The 16,388-nt window shown below is 27.6% G+C and overlaps 3 protein-coding genes across 6 annotated transcripts; 1 reads left to right on the top strand and 2 right to left on the bottom strand.

Annotated features, from left to right (window-relative positions):
* Positions 1–4: 4 nt before the first annotated feature.
* Positions 5–4,631, bottom strand: DNAlig4 (DNA ligase 4). Its single transcript, XM_085663867.1, has 11 exons — positions 4,187–4,631; positions 3,962–4,119; positions 3,620–3,894; positions 3,208–3,519; positions 2,817–3,126; positions 2,614–2,743; positions 2,235–2,492; positions 1,970–2,158; positions 1,546–1,863; positions 1,173–1,415; positions 5–1,024 (listed from the first exon to the last, which is right to left on the bottom strand). Exons 1-11 carry the CDS (start codon positions 4,346–4,348, stop codon positions 677–679), a joined length of 2,703 nt encoding a protein of 900 aa, XP_085519993.1. The 5' UTR covers positions 4,349–4,631; the 3' UTR covers positions 5–676.
* Positions 4,632–6,436: 1,805 nt separating this feature from the next.
* Positions 6,437–11,034, bottom strand: LOC118442564 (general transcription factor 3C polypeptide 3). Of its 3 annotated transcripts, none has more exons than XM_085663866.1 (5): positions 10,980–11,034; positions 9,812–10,251; positions 9,537–9,744; positions 7,663–9,460; positions 6,437–7,514 (listed from the first exon to the last, which is right to left on the bottom strand). In XM_085663866.1, the coding sequence occupies exons 2-5, from the start codon at positions 10,243–10,245 to the stop codon at positions 7,234–7,236; spliced, it is 2,721 nt and encodes a 906-aa protein (XP_085519992.1). In that variant the 5' UTR covers positions 10,246–10,251; positions 10,980–11,034; the 3' UTR covers positions 6,437–7,233. The 3 variants fall into 3 exon arrangements, with proteins under 3 accessions (XP_085519992.1, XP_085519991.1, XP_085519990.1); XM_085663865.1 differs by lacking the exon at positions 10,980–11,034 and adding an exon at positions 10,760–10,861; XM_085663864.1 differs by lacking the exon at positions 10,980–11,034 and adding an exon at positions 10,630–10,770.
* Positions 10,883–16,379, top strand: S1P (membrane-bound transcription factor site-1 protease). 2 transcript variants are annotated; one of them, XM_035868314.2, is made up of 14 exons: positions 10,883–11,084; positions 11,349–11,911; positions 11,985–12,116; positions 12,204–12,413; positions 12,523–12,707; positions 12,775–13,072; positions 13,165–13,316; positions 13,396–13,676; positions 13,742–13,853; positions 13,952–14,210; positions 14,305–14,579; positions 14,670–14,959; positions 15,092–15,368; positions 15,527–16,379. In XM_035868314.2, exons 2-14 carry the CDS (start codon positions 11,363–11,365, stop codon positions 15,885–15,887), a joined length of 3,381 nt encoding a protein of 1,126 aa, XP_035724207.1. In that variant the 5' UTR covers positions 10,883–11,084; positions 11,349–11,362; the 3' UTR covers positions 15,888–16,379. The 2 variants fall into 2 exon arrangements, with proteins under 2 accessions (XP_035724207.1, XP_035724206.1); XM_035868313.2 differs by having other exon boundaries at positions 13,162–13,316.
* The last annotated feature ends 9 nt before the right edge of the window (positions 16,380–16,388 follow it).

Below are 16,388 nucleotides of genomic sequence, written 5' to 3'. Positions count from 1 at the left end.
TTTTTTTTTTTTTTTTTTTCTTACATATAAATATTAAATATATTGAAAAATAATATAATATAAATCTTATGCGTATGAAATAAAAAACAATGAAATTTACATTCCATAAAATTATACAATAATAATAATAACAACAATAACAACAACAACAATACGTAGTAATGTTAAAATTGTGATTTTGTACATTCGTTAAAAAGCTTTTCCATTGAAATTTCTTTCGTTTTAATCCGTTTAAGAATCTTTCTGAAAGGCATCCTTTGTAAGAGAAACGTTGCAGCTGCGGCCCTTTCGCCTCATATTTTGCACGCATTCTAATAAAATAAAAGGAGATAGAGAGAGAGAGAGAGAGAAAGAGAGAGAGAACGAACTCAACTCAAGAAGCATTTCGAAATGGGAAGATGTTAAATGAGCAAACTGTCTAACTGTCAGTCCACCTAGTATTCGGTTTCTCGGCGCTTAGTGAAAATACGAGCTAAAATGATTCCGTAGTCTCCTCTAACTTTGGTGTTTCAAATACACACACATGTGCTATTTCCGTTTTCAGATACATATTTGATAAAAATTCATTGTTTTTTGTTTTTCTTTGGTTTTTTTGTTTTTTCTTTCTTTCTTTTTTTTTTTTTTTTTTTTTTTGTTTAGCAGTTCACTGCCACTTTTCATCTGTCCATACAAATTTTTATTCAACAATATATTCATCGATCGAATAAAACTTTTGATCCCGAAAACAATCCTGTATCCATTTACTGTTGATTACTTTTTTCATAGATTTCTTTATAGTTTCATCAACTTCCAAAGATTTCATAGATAACAATGAATTATCTTCAATGAAGATATAATTAACGTGTTCATCTATATCTTCTTTTATTATACCACCCATAAAGCGAAATTTAAATTTCGTTGAATTCGAACATTTCTTAAAATATCCGATAATTTGTTTAAAGATAGAAAATGGGGATATACCATTTTCGAACAATTCTTTATCCATTCCTTCTTCTTTGGTAAATGCAACTTCTTCGTTTTTTATCTAAAATTAACATTATATAATAAAATGGAAATAATAAATAATTTGATAATAAATTCATCAATATTTCAAAAAAAAAAAAAAAAAAAAAAAAAGAAAAGAAAAAAATAAATAAATAAATAAATAAATAAATAAAAAAAATCAATCGTACCATATGTTCTATCCGTTTTAAAGAACGTTGTAAACTTTCTTCATTAGCATCTATTGTATAACTGTCATAGTAATCATCGTATTTTTCAATAAGTGATCGTTTGGTAAAATCACGAATGCATAAAAGATCCCATGGTAAAAAACTTTCTAATGCAACCCAGTTTTCTTTTTTGATAATACGTTTATACCAATCTATGGTAACTACATCATATTTTCCACTTTGTATTATGTTACTCGCTTTCGCCTAAAAAAAAAAAAAAAGAAAAAAAAAAAGAGAAAAAAGAAAACATTGGAAAGAAAGTAAATTGCTTTGAAAAACATCTCAAAGGTTTACACTTTTAAAAAAAATATTTTATTATAATATAATTAATTACCTTTTTGACATTTCCAACGATCACACAATAATTATCTTCACTTGGATTCTGTACGATTTTTGCATTATGCAATAAGAGCTTATTTTCTATATTTTCTTTAGATATTTCATTATTACCATTAATAACACAAATTTCTTTTCCATATAATAGACGTGTAATCGGTACGAGATTTTTATTTGATTGTATATTATTATAAAACACTTCTTCAAACTTTGACGAACTCGACTTTGTTATTTTCTTTTTCTTTTCAACAACTGATGTTTCTATATCATTCAATGTCGCCTTTCTTTTAGTCAATTTATGAATTGTTCCTTCAGTCTAAAAACAATATGTATATATATATATAAAGGAGAGAAAAGCAGAAAAACAAGATAAGTTAAATAATAATTGCAATCTAAAAAGTTTCTTCGTATATTTTCTGTACCTTTATCAATGATAAAAATTCTGTGTTAGTACAAACGCTATACCAAGGCTTATCTCCTCTAATCTGTATGACACGAGGAAAACGTAAAGTATAACCAATCGGAAAAACATCAGTTTTCACTATTTCCGTTGCTCGTAGCGTTAAAATCAATGAATGCTCAGGTCGAATCCATAAATCTGGGAGATGTTTCTGAAAATATAAGTCACATGTGTGTCTATTTGAGAAACAATATAAAATTATTATAAAGTATATACTCTTGAAATACCTTGGGTTTGACCACACTATTTGGACAGTCTTTAATCCAATACTTCTCCAATTTTGAATGAAGTTTCGTCAATTCTTCCATTGCAATGCCACTACACACTGATACAACAGAAAAAAATTGTGTAGGTTCTTTACCTTCAATTTCAGGCATTTTGGCAACACCCATCATAAAGCTGTTTATCAAACCATTAAACTTTCCTTCGCCATAATAACCTCCAAGAATAATTAAGTCTATATCTTGTACTAGATCTTCTGAGTACTAATAAAAAAATAACATTATACTGAGGCTTGTCGAAGAATCATCCAAAAAATTGCTATATATTGAAAGAAAGAAATAATTTAAAATTAAATATTACAGATATAATCCATGTTATATATACCTCAGCTTTTAATTTGTAGCAACCAGTTCCATTGCGAACATTTGGTTTATAAATGAAATCAGATTTTTTTAAAACTATTCCTTCTTCATTATTTTGAAGACTTTTATTAAAAATATCCAATAAATCTTTACTATATAAAACAATAAATAATAATTAACAAAAAAAATGATCATTAAGCATCATGGTTATACTTTTATAAATACCTATTAGAAATGATTGTATTTTGGCATTTAATTAATGAACCTTCTTCATCTTGAAATGCATCATTTAATATATTTAATCTTTCTTTATAGGGTAAATTAATGAGCAATTTATCATTATATAAAATAATATCATATGCCACAAAACAGGGTTGATAGGAACTATTAGCTGTAAGCTTTTTAACATCATAGCTCATACCTTTTGACCCAAACTCTTTCTTTTCTTTATCCCAACCCATTAATTCGCCATCCAAAATTATAGACTTACACTGTCGATTTAAACGACGCGAAAATGTACTAGTAAGAAAACCATCTAAAAGAAATTACTTTTACGAGAATTTTATATATATATATATATGATTATTATAATGAAAATCTTATTCTCTGTATCTACCTGAATTACTTTTTCCATATCCCCAATTATTTGTGATATCAATCCCTTGTCTCGTGAAGTATTGGAATATACCATCTTTCATATGTATTTGGGAACGTTCACCATCAAATTTCATTTGTACAAAATACTCATGATTATTATGAAAAAGTTGTGAAGCATCCTTAATTGTAGATCTTTCCAAATTCATAGATTTGAAAAATGAGAAAACTTCAATATTATAATTAATTTCCTTTTTACCTTGATCAAAATTATCACAAAGTTTTTGTAAGTTGAAATTTGTATCAAAACATTGACCTGCTTTTGGATGATAAACTAGAAAAAAAAAAGCATAAAAAATTTTTTAGTACAAATTTTGGATATTTACCAACAGATATGATATATTAAATCGTATCTCTTTTATACTGCTACAAACCTTGCAATAGTTTTTTTGTTCCAACGCCTAACTTTAGATCCTTTAAAATAATACGAGTCAACCATTTTAATTCTAATGCGCTTATTTGTCTAAATAATTCTTTAAATAATTCATCTTTACTATTATTCGTTTGATTTGCTTTTGATATATTATCTAAAAATATATTTATTCTATCTATTGTATATGATTCCTTCCCATGTAACAAATATTTTCTCACAACTGAGTAAATTATTTCAGAAATGTCACTTCCTTCAGATTTACTTGAATTAGGAATTCTAAAAAATAAATATATTAATATTCGTACAAATTAGCAATATGTAAAAGAAAAAAAAATTATAATACCTATAATTTATCAGTTTCTTGGCATCTTCACTAGATTTTCCAAGACAAAGTACACGAATATAAATATTTGTTAGTAATTTTTGCTTCAAATTATATGATGAACGTTTACGATCGCATTGTGGTAAAAGCAATCTTAACACAGGAAACATTGAAATATTCTAATAAGAGAGAAAATAGAAAAAGATTATTAAATATTAATAATATTTGAATTAATTTTTAACTTACTGCATTTGAATCGTCTTTTTTTAATTTACCACCTTCCTTTTTACATTGCAAAATAAATTCTTTTAGAATTTTAATCTTTTCGGAGGCACGTGCTTTAATAACTTTTTCTAAGACATCGCACAATCTTTTAAATGTAATTTTTGAAGCTAATGATACACTCATCTTTGAATAAACCTTTAAAATAAAATATGAAATTAAGAACTAATTAAAGTAGTTCATGGAACAAATACTTAAAAAGTTGTTCACTTCCTTTTGTTCAAAGCTGGTGTGACTGCAGCGATAGATATGGACAAAATATGAACTATACAAATACAAGCGGAGAACGTTGTCTCCCCACCATGCGTCCATCGTATCAATATATAAGCTTAGTTGATTATTTCCCCTCTCATGCGTACATAACAATTGGTTTCGTGTGAGTTAAAGTAAAGAGTTTAGTACTACTAAACTACTTTATGAACGTACACCTTTCAGTCTCTCCATATGTATTTCTTTAATGGTAGAATGCATCTCGCAGTGATCCGTATTAGATAAGATATCGATAAGCATTTGTTTTACGATAAATCCATAGAAAATAATAAATATAATTGACACATATAAGAATAAGTATATAAAGTTGAACTATGACAAAAATAAGAATTTGTCTAATATTTTCTTAAAAATAATTAGTGAATATTTATACATTATATTATTTTAATACATATTAAAACATGAGTTCATTTCCACACTACTTATAATATAGAACTCTCAGTGTTTTTTTTTTCTTACATAGTTGCCCCTGTAGGACTAGATCACTCTATACGACTTCGACTATTACTATTACTGATAATAATAATAATAATAATAATAATAATAATAATAATAATAATAATAATAATAATAATAATAATAATGTATTTAAATATTATTTTACATTTTATATTATAATAGTAGAGACAACTTTAGTTTCGACTGATCTTGAGTAATAAATAGTAAGAAAACAAATACATAACAATAATAAGATAACAATAATAAGACGAAAATAAAAGAAACGTTTCAAACTTTTCATCATATGTCATTTTTTTATTTGCACTACGTTGTAACCACTACAATGGTATCTATGAAGAACTTTGTATTTTTATACATGTAGGATGACATTTCAGCATATGGTTATTGTAAATAATCCGGCGAAATATTCCTGGTAATAGCTGGTAACTTATAATAAAAATGACAGAGTTGCTGAAAGATAATATTAAAAATTGTTCAGAGAACAATGAGTTAGACGTATCTGTCGATAGGCGGTCATGTGTTGAAATTATCAAGGACACGATTTGTTGAGAATTCTATCCATCAAACCATTATATAAAATAACACATTTTTACTTCCTTTGTTATTATAAATTACCATCATCGTATGTATCAAAATGTATATAATATAAATATATTCTTCTATTCCTTATTCTTATTACTGTTCTTGTTACTTATTATATATTGTTATTATAATAATAATAGTAATAGTAATAATATGAAGTGAACTTTTATAGAGGAAACCATAACAAAATAGTACTGAGAGAAAAATCTAATAGATTATGAGGAAATGAGCTTGTGTTTTGATTTTTATTAAAAATAATATATAATATATATATATATATATGTTCATTAATTATTAATTTTGAAAAAATAATGCATATACTTTATATCCATTTGTCATCGAACAAAATTATACTGCTACTATGTCCTATCTAGTACAGATCAATACAAAATTCATGTCAATCATTAGTGAAGGAAATAAATATAAGAGAATGGATAGTAATATTCTATTAAATTATCAAATAATTTTCTTTATAGCAAAAACACAATTGGTTGTGCTTAAATGATGATTGCAGCTTGCGATGTTGCGATGGTCAAGACCTGCTAGCAATTTGAGACTTGACCACTGAATAAAGATCATTCCGTTGCTTTGATTCTGTAATAATAGTAGTAGTAGTAAAAGTAGAATTCATCGTAAACACGGAGGTCTCCATATTGATATATTGAAATCTTAAAGGATACATATACTACCGAGCGAATGATCTTATATTTTAAGACTTCTTTAAATATTCAAAAATATTTCATATTTTAAGAAATCTTTTCTTTCTATTTTTTATTAAATACTAAAATACTAACACTTAACATTGCCAATAATATTTCTAGAGGTAAAGAGATAAAATATAATTAAGATAATATTTCTTTAAATTTAATATTTCTTTAAATTTTTTATTTTTGTTTACATTGATACAATAAAAAAATCCACCGGAATTATTTTAGCTTCGAACCTAAAATGTCCCCTGTATTACAAATCTAAATGCTTGCCAATGTGTTACACATTGGTTATAAAATCTATCTTTTTAAGTCTATAAAATCTAAAAGGAACTATACATTTTTCCAAAATTTAACAATATTTTAAAAACACAGATCCATCGACATACAACGATTGGACACATATTTCTTTATTTTTGCCATAAAATCATCTAATCAAATCTCATTAAAATGACCAAATGAATTTTACCATAGCTTCTCTGCGTGAGCATCGTGAAATGCATTTTTTGCATTTGGAAATGTTCAAAAAATCTAAGTACCAGCTATTTACGCATACAAACAAGCAGAGAATCACTGCCTCATGGACATAGAAAATATCCATTCAAGCGTGTATGTTAAAATCAATAGTGAAAGTACAAGGTTCTTATTTAAAAGCTTTATTTTTTTGTAAAAAAAATCGTGTTAAAAAGAAAATTTTTCGAGAATACTTTATACACAAATAAAAATCTTTTTTCAATAATTCTAAAACTACGTATTGTAAATTAAATCTTTGCCTTTAAAAGAAGACTTTGTTCATCAAAATCAATCAAGAATTACGCCTGTTCTCATTGATGGCGTAAACCATTAAAATACCAGAGATTATGAACAATCTTAATACTTTATTTTTATTTAAGAGCTATTAATACTTTTTTGGCAAAAAATATGTACATTTATAATATAAGATATCTATTAATTTCTTATACTATTTATACATGTAACTTATTTATAATGTTTTTAAATAGTAATATATTCTTCAAGATACATTCTGGCAAGATTAAGATTTTCAGATTGTAAATATATAAGATGAAGATTAAAAGCTGCTTCTTTTTTCAAGTCTAAAAGTTCTTCATTTTGTTTAACTAAATCTCCTGGATCTGAATGAAGAACTAGTTTATAATAGTGTATAGCTGTTGGCAACATTCCAATTTGATGAAATGCACGTGCTATATTATAATATGTTTCGTGTTGACCTTCCACTCCTCGTAATTGTGCATATTTCTTAAAGAATGCAATTGCTACAATTCAATAATAAATGATGTATTTAATCATTCATAATAATTATATTTCATATCTAAATACTGATAAATATAAACATTCCTTGAATTATTAATCTTATTCCTTTATTTTTATTATTAACCTATTCCTTAAATTATTAATAATTACCTTGAATTATTAATTGATTCTTTTTTGATGAATGCTTTTGACATGACATTTGTAATAAAGTAACAGAAATTAATAAGGCCAATAATGCATTTGGCGTAACTCTAAAGAGGGATATGTAATCATTCAGAGCATAAGTATATGTCCCACAGACAAGGCAATTATTTGCATGCATTATATGCAAATGAGAAAATGCATCTTCTCGTCCAAGTAAACGCATTATGAATCTATTGTGTCTAGAATCTTCAGCTTTTTGAATAACTATATTAAGTAAATTCCATGAATTTGAACGTTGACAAACTTTTACTATTTCCCGCACAATATTGTAACCATAATAAGAATCATTATTGTGAATACAAGCCAATAAACATAAGAACATGATATGAGAATTCCTCTTCTCAAATCTTTTAGATGTCAATGCACTAAAAGATATTCTTTGTAGTAATCCATATCTTTTCAATTCACAAGCTAACTTGCACATTTGAATATATAAAAGGAATTCATTCTTTTCACTTGGTTCATCACTGTTAACAAATGTTGGTACATTTTCTTCTTCAAGTTTTTCACCACATGATAGTCGATGCAATTGTAAACTTTCAAGACGTTGACGTATTCCAGTTGCTCTTGTTAATGCACCAAGCTCAGCTTTTGACCTAATATTAATACAATGTCTTGAAAGTAATAACATTCCAGATTGAAAATACTCATCATATTTTTGAGTTTTGAAGAGCAAAAGTGTCCTCATATAAATTACATTAGGATCTAGTGCATCTGATTCTGGATCTTGTTTAAGAACTTCTGCTGCCTTAATGTATTGGCCTTTAAACTTATAAAGTTTTGCTAATGCTAGTCTAGCACCTAAATGCTGAGGAGATAATTGTTTAACAACTTCATAAGATTTAATAGCTTTTTTTAGATCTTTACAGCCAACCCAACATTCTGCGTGTCTTAACCAAACAGCTGCTAAACTAAAGTTGTTGCTATTAACTAATGGATCTAATAAGTCCAGAGCTCGCTGGAATTCTTTTTTTCCCATAAAAGCCTCTGCTACATCTAAAAATAAATCTCCAGATATCTCTGGATCTTCTTTCAACAATTTAGGTAAAAGTTTATCTGCCATACTAATTTCATTCAGTTCAATAAGAGTTATAAGAAATTTTGCTTTTAAATCTACAACTACATCGTCTGGTATATCACAGGTTTCTATTGTAGATATATTAGGAGGTTCTGAATCTTTTTTATCAGAAATATCTATCTCCTTAAATTGAACCCAGATACTAGTGTACTTAGTTAGAGTATCTAAACATCTATTAAAATGTTTTAAAGTAATTAACAATTCTGTCATAATATTGACTTCTTCTAATGTTATCAATTCAGGACACTTAACAAAAATATATTCCATAGCATCTAATGCTTGTTCATTATTATTTTCTTGCATGTGTCGTTTTGCTAGTATTTTTGCATATTTTAATATTTCTTCACCATTTTCTGAATCCAGATGATGTAACAATTTTGTATATGCTTTCAAATGAGCTCTTTTATCTCCATTTTGCTCTTGTAGTTGTATTAATGATTCATACAAATGTATTTCTTTTGGGCTAGCTTGAATAGCTTTCGAATAACATGTTATTGCTTGTTTTATATTGCCACTCTCTAATGATAAATTAGCCAATCTAGCCCATTGATCGGCATCCTTTGGACTGAGATGTGCTGCTATTAATGCAAATTGTAATGATTTCTCAGGCTGATCATTTTCATATATCATTGCTAAGGTTTGAAATGGTTCTGGAGCACTTGGTACCTGCCTGTAGAATTATTAATCAATCATGATTTGATTATTATTAAGTAGCTCCTTAATTAGATTAGAAAAATTTAACTTGCCTAATTATTTCCATACACATTTGTGCTGCTAATGTTGTTTCTCCTCTTGCAAAACGTAAATTTGCTTCTCCCATAAGACCTTGCAAAACAGGGGGAAGGGTTCTCCGTTTCCTTTTTGGTCCTGCTTGTGAAAATGTTGATAACTTTTGTTCTTTTTTATTTATAATTTGTTGTGAAACTGCTTGTTCACTTTCTGAATCTCTTCTAAAAATGATATTATCTATCAGTGATATTCAATACATAAAAGTTTCATATTTTTCTTAGTACATACTTAGAAACATCCGTATCTGAGATTTCTAGTTCTGGATTTTCATCCATTTTAGAGGAATATTCACTGAATGTTAATTCACCATTTAAAAATTGTTTAGTTAATCTATCTTCTTCTTCAACAGTTAGTAGTACATTTTGATCATCTATTTCCATTATAATGTCATTAACAGGACTACTTTGCTCAGAATATGTATAAGATGGAATTATTGTTTCAGATACATCTTGTACTTCTAAAGCTTTAGCTTCTACAAACTCAGTCATATCTACGTCCATGGAATTAATAGCATTTTCATCTAATTCTTCTATGATTATTGGTATAACATTGGTATCATGATCGAGAATCATTATATCTTCTTTGTCTTTTTCCGCTTTAGCCTCAGAATTTATTTCAACATCCAGATTTGTTTTATTATTATCCTCTGTAAATTGCTCCATATTTCACTGTTAATATAATACAGTAACAAAATTATTCTTTATATAATACTTGAAGTAAAAAATATTCATTTATATTTTATGCTTTCATTTCATTTAGAACAACACATCTTATCAACAATTGTAAACAATAATTTAGACTTATATGTTTTATTATACTTTTTATTTAAATTATTGTAACCGTTAATTATATAAAATAAAACTTAAAATTTACGATTGATTAAGTAAATTTTTAAATAAACATTATACTCTTATATATGTACATATATATATATATATACATATATATTATATATATATATGTATATATATATATATATATATATATATATATATATATATAAATGTTAAAAAAAGAAATAATTTATATTCACATAAAATACTTACAAATTAATTTTATATCTGGCTTTCTTATTATTACAACATTTATTTTTTATTTACAAAATTGTAAAATTAAATGATTATCAAAAGGTACAATTAATAATTGAAATTGGAATATATAGGAATTAAAAACTACCTTATAAATTCGTAGTAAATAATATTTACGTAGTACTTTTATGTGAATTGTTATCGTGTAGTGTCAGCACTTAAATTTTATTTAACCTCATTGCAATTACACCTCTGTCTTTAAATGCAATGAGATTTGTAAACATCGAAGCATGGATAACGTGATATATATAATTTCGTTGTATGTATACTTTACAATGTGTTTACAAATTAAGAAATCAATGACTTACCTATAAAAAAAATAATTAAAAATGTACGGCTGCAAGATTTCAATGTGAATTTCTATGATAAATAAAACTTAAGGTTATGACGTGAAAGATAAATATATCGTTACCGTAAGTAAACATTTATTCTTCATTATTATCTTTATGATAAAATTAAACATTGTAAGTATTCAAGCTTTATTAATATATAGTTGATTTTATAAATTGAAAAAATATACTGAGTAATAGATGAATGATTCATTGTCAATAACTACACAATAATGTTTAATTAAAAAAATAGATAGAAAAAAGAATAAAAAATCAACCATGTTATACAAAATATATTCTAATATTGTTATTGAATAATAGATAATTTAAATGATTTATAATTTTCAGTTTGTCCTAATAGTATGAAGTCGCATATATCTTGGCTGTACATTACTTTGGTATTACTACTTACCTTTACGAACAAATCAAGTAATCACCAATTAAACTGTTCATTAGGAGAAGAACAGACTCGTCATAACCCAGCACATAATAAGTCAGAATCATATGATACCTACTCGATATCATCATGTGATTTACATCATAATATGCACGAAGTTAAAGTTCAATTTTCATCTAGAATTGTTAAAAATGAATATATTGTAGCATTCAAAGGCTACTACAAACCTCATGCTCGTAGAAATTATATATGTGCTGCATTAAATTCATCTGGAGTTAATAATTGGAAACTATTAGCTAGAAATAATTTGGCAAGTAATTTTCCAAGTGATTTTGATGTAGTTCTCTTAGAAGAAACTGATAATTATCATGGACTCAATGCTTTAATGGATCATCCACTCATAAAAAGAGTAACACCTCAGCGACTAGTACATAGAAGTTTAAAATATATTAATATCACAGAAGAAGGAGAACTTCCAGAATATAAAGGATTCAAAAGGAAAATTAATACTTATGTATGTTTTCACATATAGAAATAGGTAAGATTAATTTGTATATACATATATTATAGAAACTTTTTAATTTTAGGGTAATCATTTCTGGCAACCAATAAATCGACATGCATCTCGTAGGTTGCTACGTGCTATTCCAAGACAAATCACAAGTATACTTCAAGCAGATGCATTATGGGGCATGGGTGTAACAGGTCATGGTATTAAGGTGAATAATATAAATAGTTAATAAGTAGATATGAAATATAGTTAATATAATTTAAAATGAAGCTTTTAATTGTATTATACATATCAGGTAGCAATATTTGATACTGGATTAGCTGCTAGCCATCCACATTTCAAAAAAATTAAAGAACGTTCGAATTGGACAAATGAGAAAACTTTAGAGGATGGTTTAGGTCATGGAACATTTGTTGCTGGTGTTATAGCTTCATCTTCTAGAGAATGTCTTGGATTTGCACCAGATGCCGAGTTGCATATTTTTCGTGTTTTCACTAATGCTCAAGTATATATATATATATGTGTCTAATATTCTTAACTGTTTTTATAAAATGTATAATAATCTATTGAAAAATATTCCTTTATTATTTTCTTCTATGTTTTGTTTGATATAGGTATCATATACATCGTGGTTTCTTGATGCATTCAATTATGCTATACTAACTAAAGTTACAGTACTAAATCTCAGTATTGGTGGTCCAGACTTTATGGATCATCCATTCGTTGATAAAGTTTGGGAACTTACAGCAAATGGTGTAATTATGGTGTCTGCAATTGGAAATGATGGTCCTCTTTATGGGTAAATGCCAACTATTGTTATTATTTGTGTTTTTATTCATATTACAAATCTCTCATATCTTATACAGAACATTAAATAACCCTGCTGATCAAATGGATGTTATTGGTGTTGGAGGTATAAATTGGGAGGATCAAATAGCTAAATTTTCATCAAGAGGTATGACAACATGGGAATTACCATCTGGTTATGGAAGAGTTAAACCTGATTTAGTTACATATGGATCAGGAGTGAGAGGTTCGGCATTGCAGACTGGTTGCAGAACACTCTCTGGTACTTCTGTTGCTAGTCCCGTTGTAGCTGGTGCTGTAGCACTTTTAGCAAGTGGTTTTGTCCAACCAGATGGATCTCAAAATGTTAAAAGAAGGGTAATTATTATTTTGAAAAGTATATATCTATTTTTATATATACATTGAGAATATTTATATTTTCAAAACTTAAACTTTTTTGTTATAAGAAGGTAACACCGGCTAGTATGAAACAAGCATTACTTAGTTCCGCACGACGTTTACCAGGGGTTGGTATGTTTGAACAAGGAGCAGGAAAATTAGATTTGTTGAGGGCGTTTCATTTTTTAAGATTATACACGCCCATGTGTACTCTCAGTCCAAGGTAACTACTCTTTTATCTGTAATAAATAAAACAATAAAACACTGAGGTCATCTATGTTTCATAGATAATATAAATTCAGTTACATAGATTTGACTGAGTGCCAGTACATGTGGCCATATTGTACTCAAGCTGTTTATCATACTGGTATACCAATAATCGTAAATATAACAATAATAAATGGATTGGGTGTTTCGGGTCATATTACGGATCTTACTTGGCATCCATATACTGGTAATGGTAACGGCGAACGAATTGATATATCATTAACGCACAGCGATGTTCTATGGCCATGGTCCGGCTGGTTAGCAGTTTCTATAACTGTTCCATCGAGTTCTCGTGATTGGCAGGGTATAGCACAAGGTAATATAACTTATTAAATAGGTATCATATTGAAAAAATCATGTTAATATTATATTCATACATAGGTCATATATCTATAACTATAAAATCACCGCCAAGTGATGGAGAAGAAGAATCTCGTCAATCGACGATTGAACTACCATTAAAAGCCAAAGTTATACCAACTCCGCCTCGACAGTAACTATAAATAATACATGCTTTGTTGTGATCTGTACAATTTATATAACATTATCATTTATATTATACATGTAATTATTATGATTATTGTTTAACAGCAAACGTATTCTTTGGGATCAGTACCATAACTTACGTTATCCTCCAGGATATTTTCCAAGAGATGATTTACATGCAAAAAGTGATCCTCTTGATTGGAACGGTGATCATATTCATACAAATTTTAAAGATATGTATCAGCATTTACGCAATGCTGGATATTATCTCGAAGTACTTGGCCATCCATTTACCTGTTTTGATGCTAAAAATTATGGAACGTTACTCATTGTTGATACAGAAGAAGAATTCTTTCCTGAAGAAGTACGTATTTTTTTCTTTATTTATTTATAAGGAAAGATTTTCCTTTTTTTTATTTTCATTTTATAATTATATAATTAATGGATTTTCTTTCTAGGTGGCAAAATTAAAACAAGACGTCGAAGAAGATGGGCTTTCTGTAATTATTTTTGCAGATTGGTATAATGTTACTGTCATGCGAAAGGTAAAATTTTATGATGAAAATACTCGTCAATGGTGGGTTCCTGATACCGGAGGTGCAAATATACCAGCTTTAAACGACCTTCTATATCCTAACTGGGGAATAGCATTTAGTGATCAAGTACAAGATGGTCAATTTAGTCTTGGTCAACATTCACCCGTATCTTTTGCTTCTGGATCAACTATTGCTCGGTAAACTATATTTAATTTATCCCAATAATTTATCCCCCAAAAATTATATAGAAACATTTAGATGATATGTTTTTACATGAAACACATAAGATTTCCACAAGACGGAGTTCTACTTTATGCAAAATTACGTGATCAAGGTCAAGAATTTCTTCTGGAAACTGAAACAGGATCGTCAAAACTTGTACCAATTCTTGGACTTCTACAAACTAAACGTTATGAAAGTGTTAAGGAGAACTACAATATCAAGGATAACGATATAAAAGATTTTGAAGAAGAATCTTCAGAAGACAATCATGAGAAAGAACATGTAAATGATAGGCCTGGTAGGCTTGTAGTATATGGAGATTCAAATTGCATTGACGACAGTCATTTACAAAAACGTATATATTTTGATCATTATCTTATTTCAATAATGATTTATTAAAATTAATGATTTTATATATATATATATATATATATATATATATATATATTTTATATATTGCTTAAAAAAATATATGATATTTTTCTAGCTTGTTTCTGGATGCTCGATGCCATTTTAGAATATACAACTACAGGCCGAATAGCAACTATATTTATGAATGAAAATTCACATCCAAATAAAGATCCAAAGGAATCAGATCATTTCGAGAATAACATATTACCTCAACGAATAGAGGGTAGCAATTTCAAACGCCATAGCAAGGTAGTAGCATCTGAAGGTACTGGAGCAGGTCGTTATCGTCCACTACCATCGTGTCCCACTATTACGCTAGCTTTACCAAAACCAGTTAATGAATCTGCACCCACGTAAGCATAATAATATTTTTCATTCATTAATATGCAACTAAATAATCATAAATATGTTTGTACGAAAATAAACATAAATTAATCTAAGGATAAATAATTTTGTAAAATAAGGCGCAGCAATATTTTTACAGAAATTTTATCCTATTGTTATATTTCAGAAATTTATATAAATCTCAAAAATTACTATCTGTGGGAAGTGGAATAATGGCTGCAAATCCAATTCCACAAGAAGATTCATTATGGCTTAAACGACATATTGGAGCAAGTGTTCCTTTCTTATATAATAATAATTTAAATGGAGTTGTTAATAACATAAAGCAAAATGAACAGGACCATCAAGTGACTGTAAATCAATGGTATTATATAGTAATAATTATTATGGTAGGCGTGATTCTTTTTTGTTTACTGAATCGGTGGAATTGGTTGATATTTAGAAGACATTCTAGGAGAAAACGAACAGTTGGTAAATTACGTAGAGTTATACAAGCTATTGCCATGCGCCAGGTGCCTCAAATGTAATCAAATGCTTGTAAAGAAATTTTATAAATAGTTTTATAAAATTTTGTTTATATATTTTATATAGACAATGTGGTATATTCTATAGTCTAATAATATTTTACCACATTTTTTGCATAAATTCAAAGACGGAGGTAAAGATTTGTGTGTGCCAATTTACATCTTCAACGAATTTCGTATAGAAAGACTATTAGAATGATATAAAACATATCCTATCTGCTTTACTTACCTCGACAGATATAATTCTATTTGGGCAAAATTTTAGGAAAGTATTGTTATACCTCATGATTTAATATTTACATGTTTTATGTAACTACTAAAAGAAAATCGTTTAACATTCGTCGAATGTGTTATTATTGATCTAGCATGATCTGATGCAATGATGTAATAATTCATTCATTTGAAAAAAAAAAAAAAAATTCCAAATAGTGATATAATTGTATACGGTTTAATAAAATTGTGTCACTGTGTGATTCATCAATTAAAGATCATCTCCAAATATAA

This window comes from Vespa mandarinia, chromosome 24 (genome assembly GCF_050613455.1).
Source record: "Vespa mandarinia isolate Hongniang chromosome 24, ASM5061345v1, whole genome shotgun sequence".
NCBI lineage: Eukaryota > Metazoa > Arthropoda > Insecta > Hymenoptera > Vespidae > Vespa > Vespa mandarinia.
Note: the sequence above shows the minus strand (reverse complement) of the source record. Positions and strands in the feature narration are given on the sequence as shown.

Coding starts and splice junctions, on each gene's coding strand:
- DNAlig4 (XM_085663867.1), bottom strand. CDS start 4,348: ATGAGTGTATCATTAGCTTCAAAAATTACATTTAAAAGATTGTGCGAT. Junction 1,864..1,969: donor AATTTTTATCATTGATAAAG/GTACAGAAAATA, acceptor TATTGTTTTTAG/ACTGAAGGAACAATTCATAA. Junction 1,416..1,545: donor TCGTTGGAAATGTCAAAAAG/GTAATTAATTAT, acceptor TTTTTTTTTTAG/GCGAAAGCGAGTAACATAAT.
- LOC118442564 (XM_085663866.1), bottom strand. CDS start 10,245: ATGGAGCAATTTACAGAGGATAATAATAAAACAAATCTGGATGTTGAA. Junction 9,461..9,536: donor GTATGGAAATAATTAGGCAA/GTTAAATTTTTC, acceptor TTCTACAGGCAG/GTACCAAGTGCTCCAGAACC. Junction 7,515..7,662: donor GAATCAATTAATAATTCAAG/GTAATTATTAAT, acceptor ATTGAATTGTAG/CAATTGCATTCTTTAAGAAA.
- S1P (XM_035868313.2), top strand. CDS start 11,363: ATGAAGTCGCATATATCTTGGCTGTACATTACTTTGGTATTACTACTT. Junction 13,854..13,951: donor ATACCAACTCCGCCTCGACA/GTAACTATAAAT, acceptor ATTGTTTAACAG/CAAACGTATTCTTTGGGATC. Junction 14,960..15,091: donor CGACAGTCATTTACAAAAAC/GTATATATTTTG, acceptor ATATTTTTCTAG/CTTGTTTCTGGATGCTCGAT.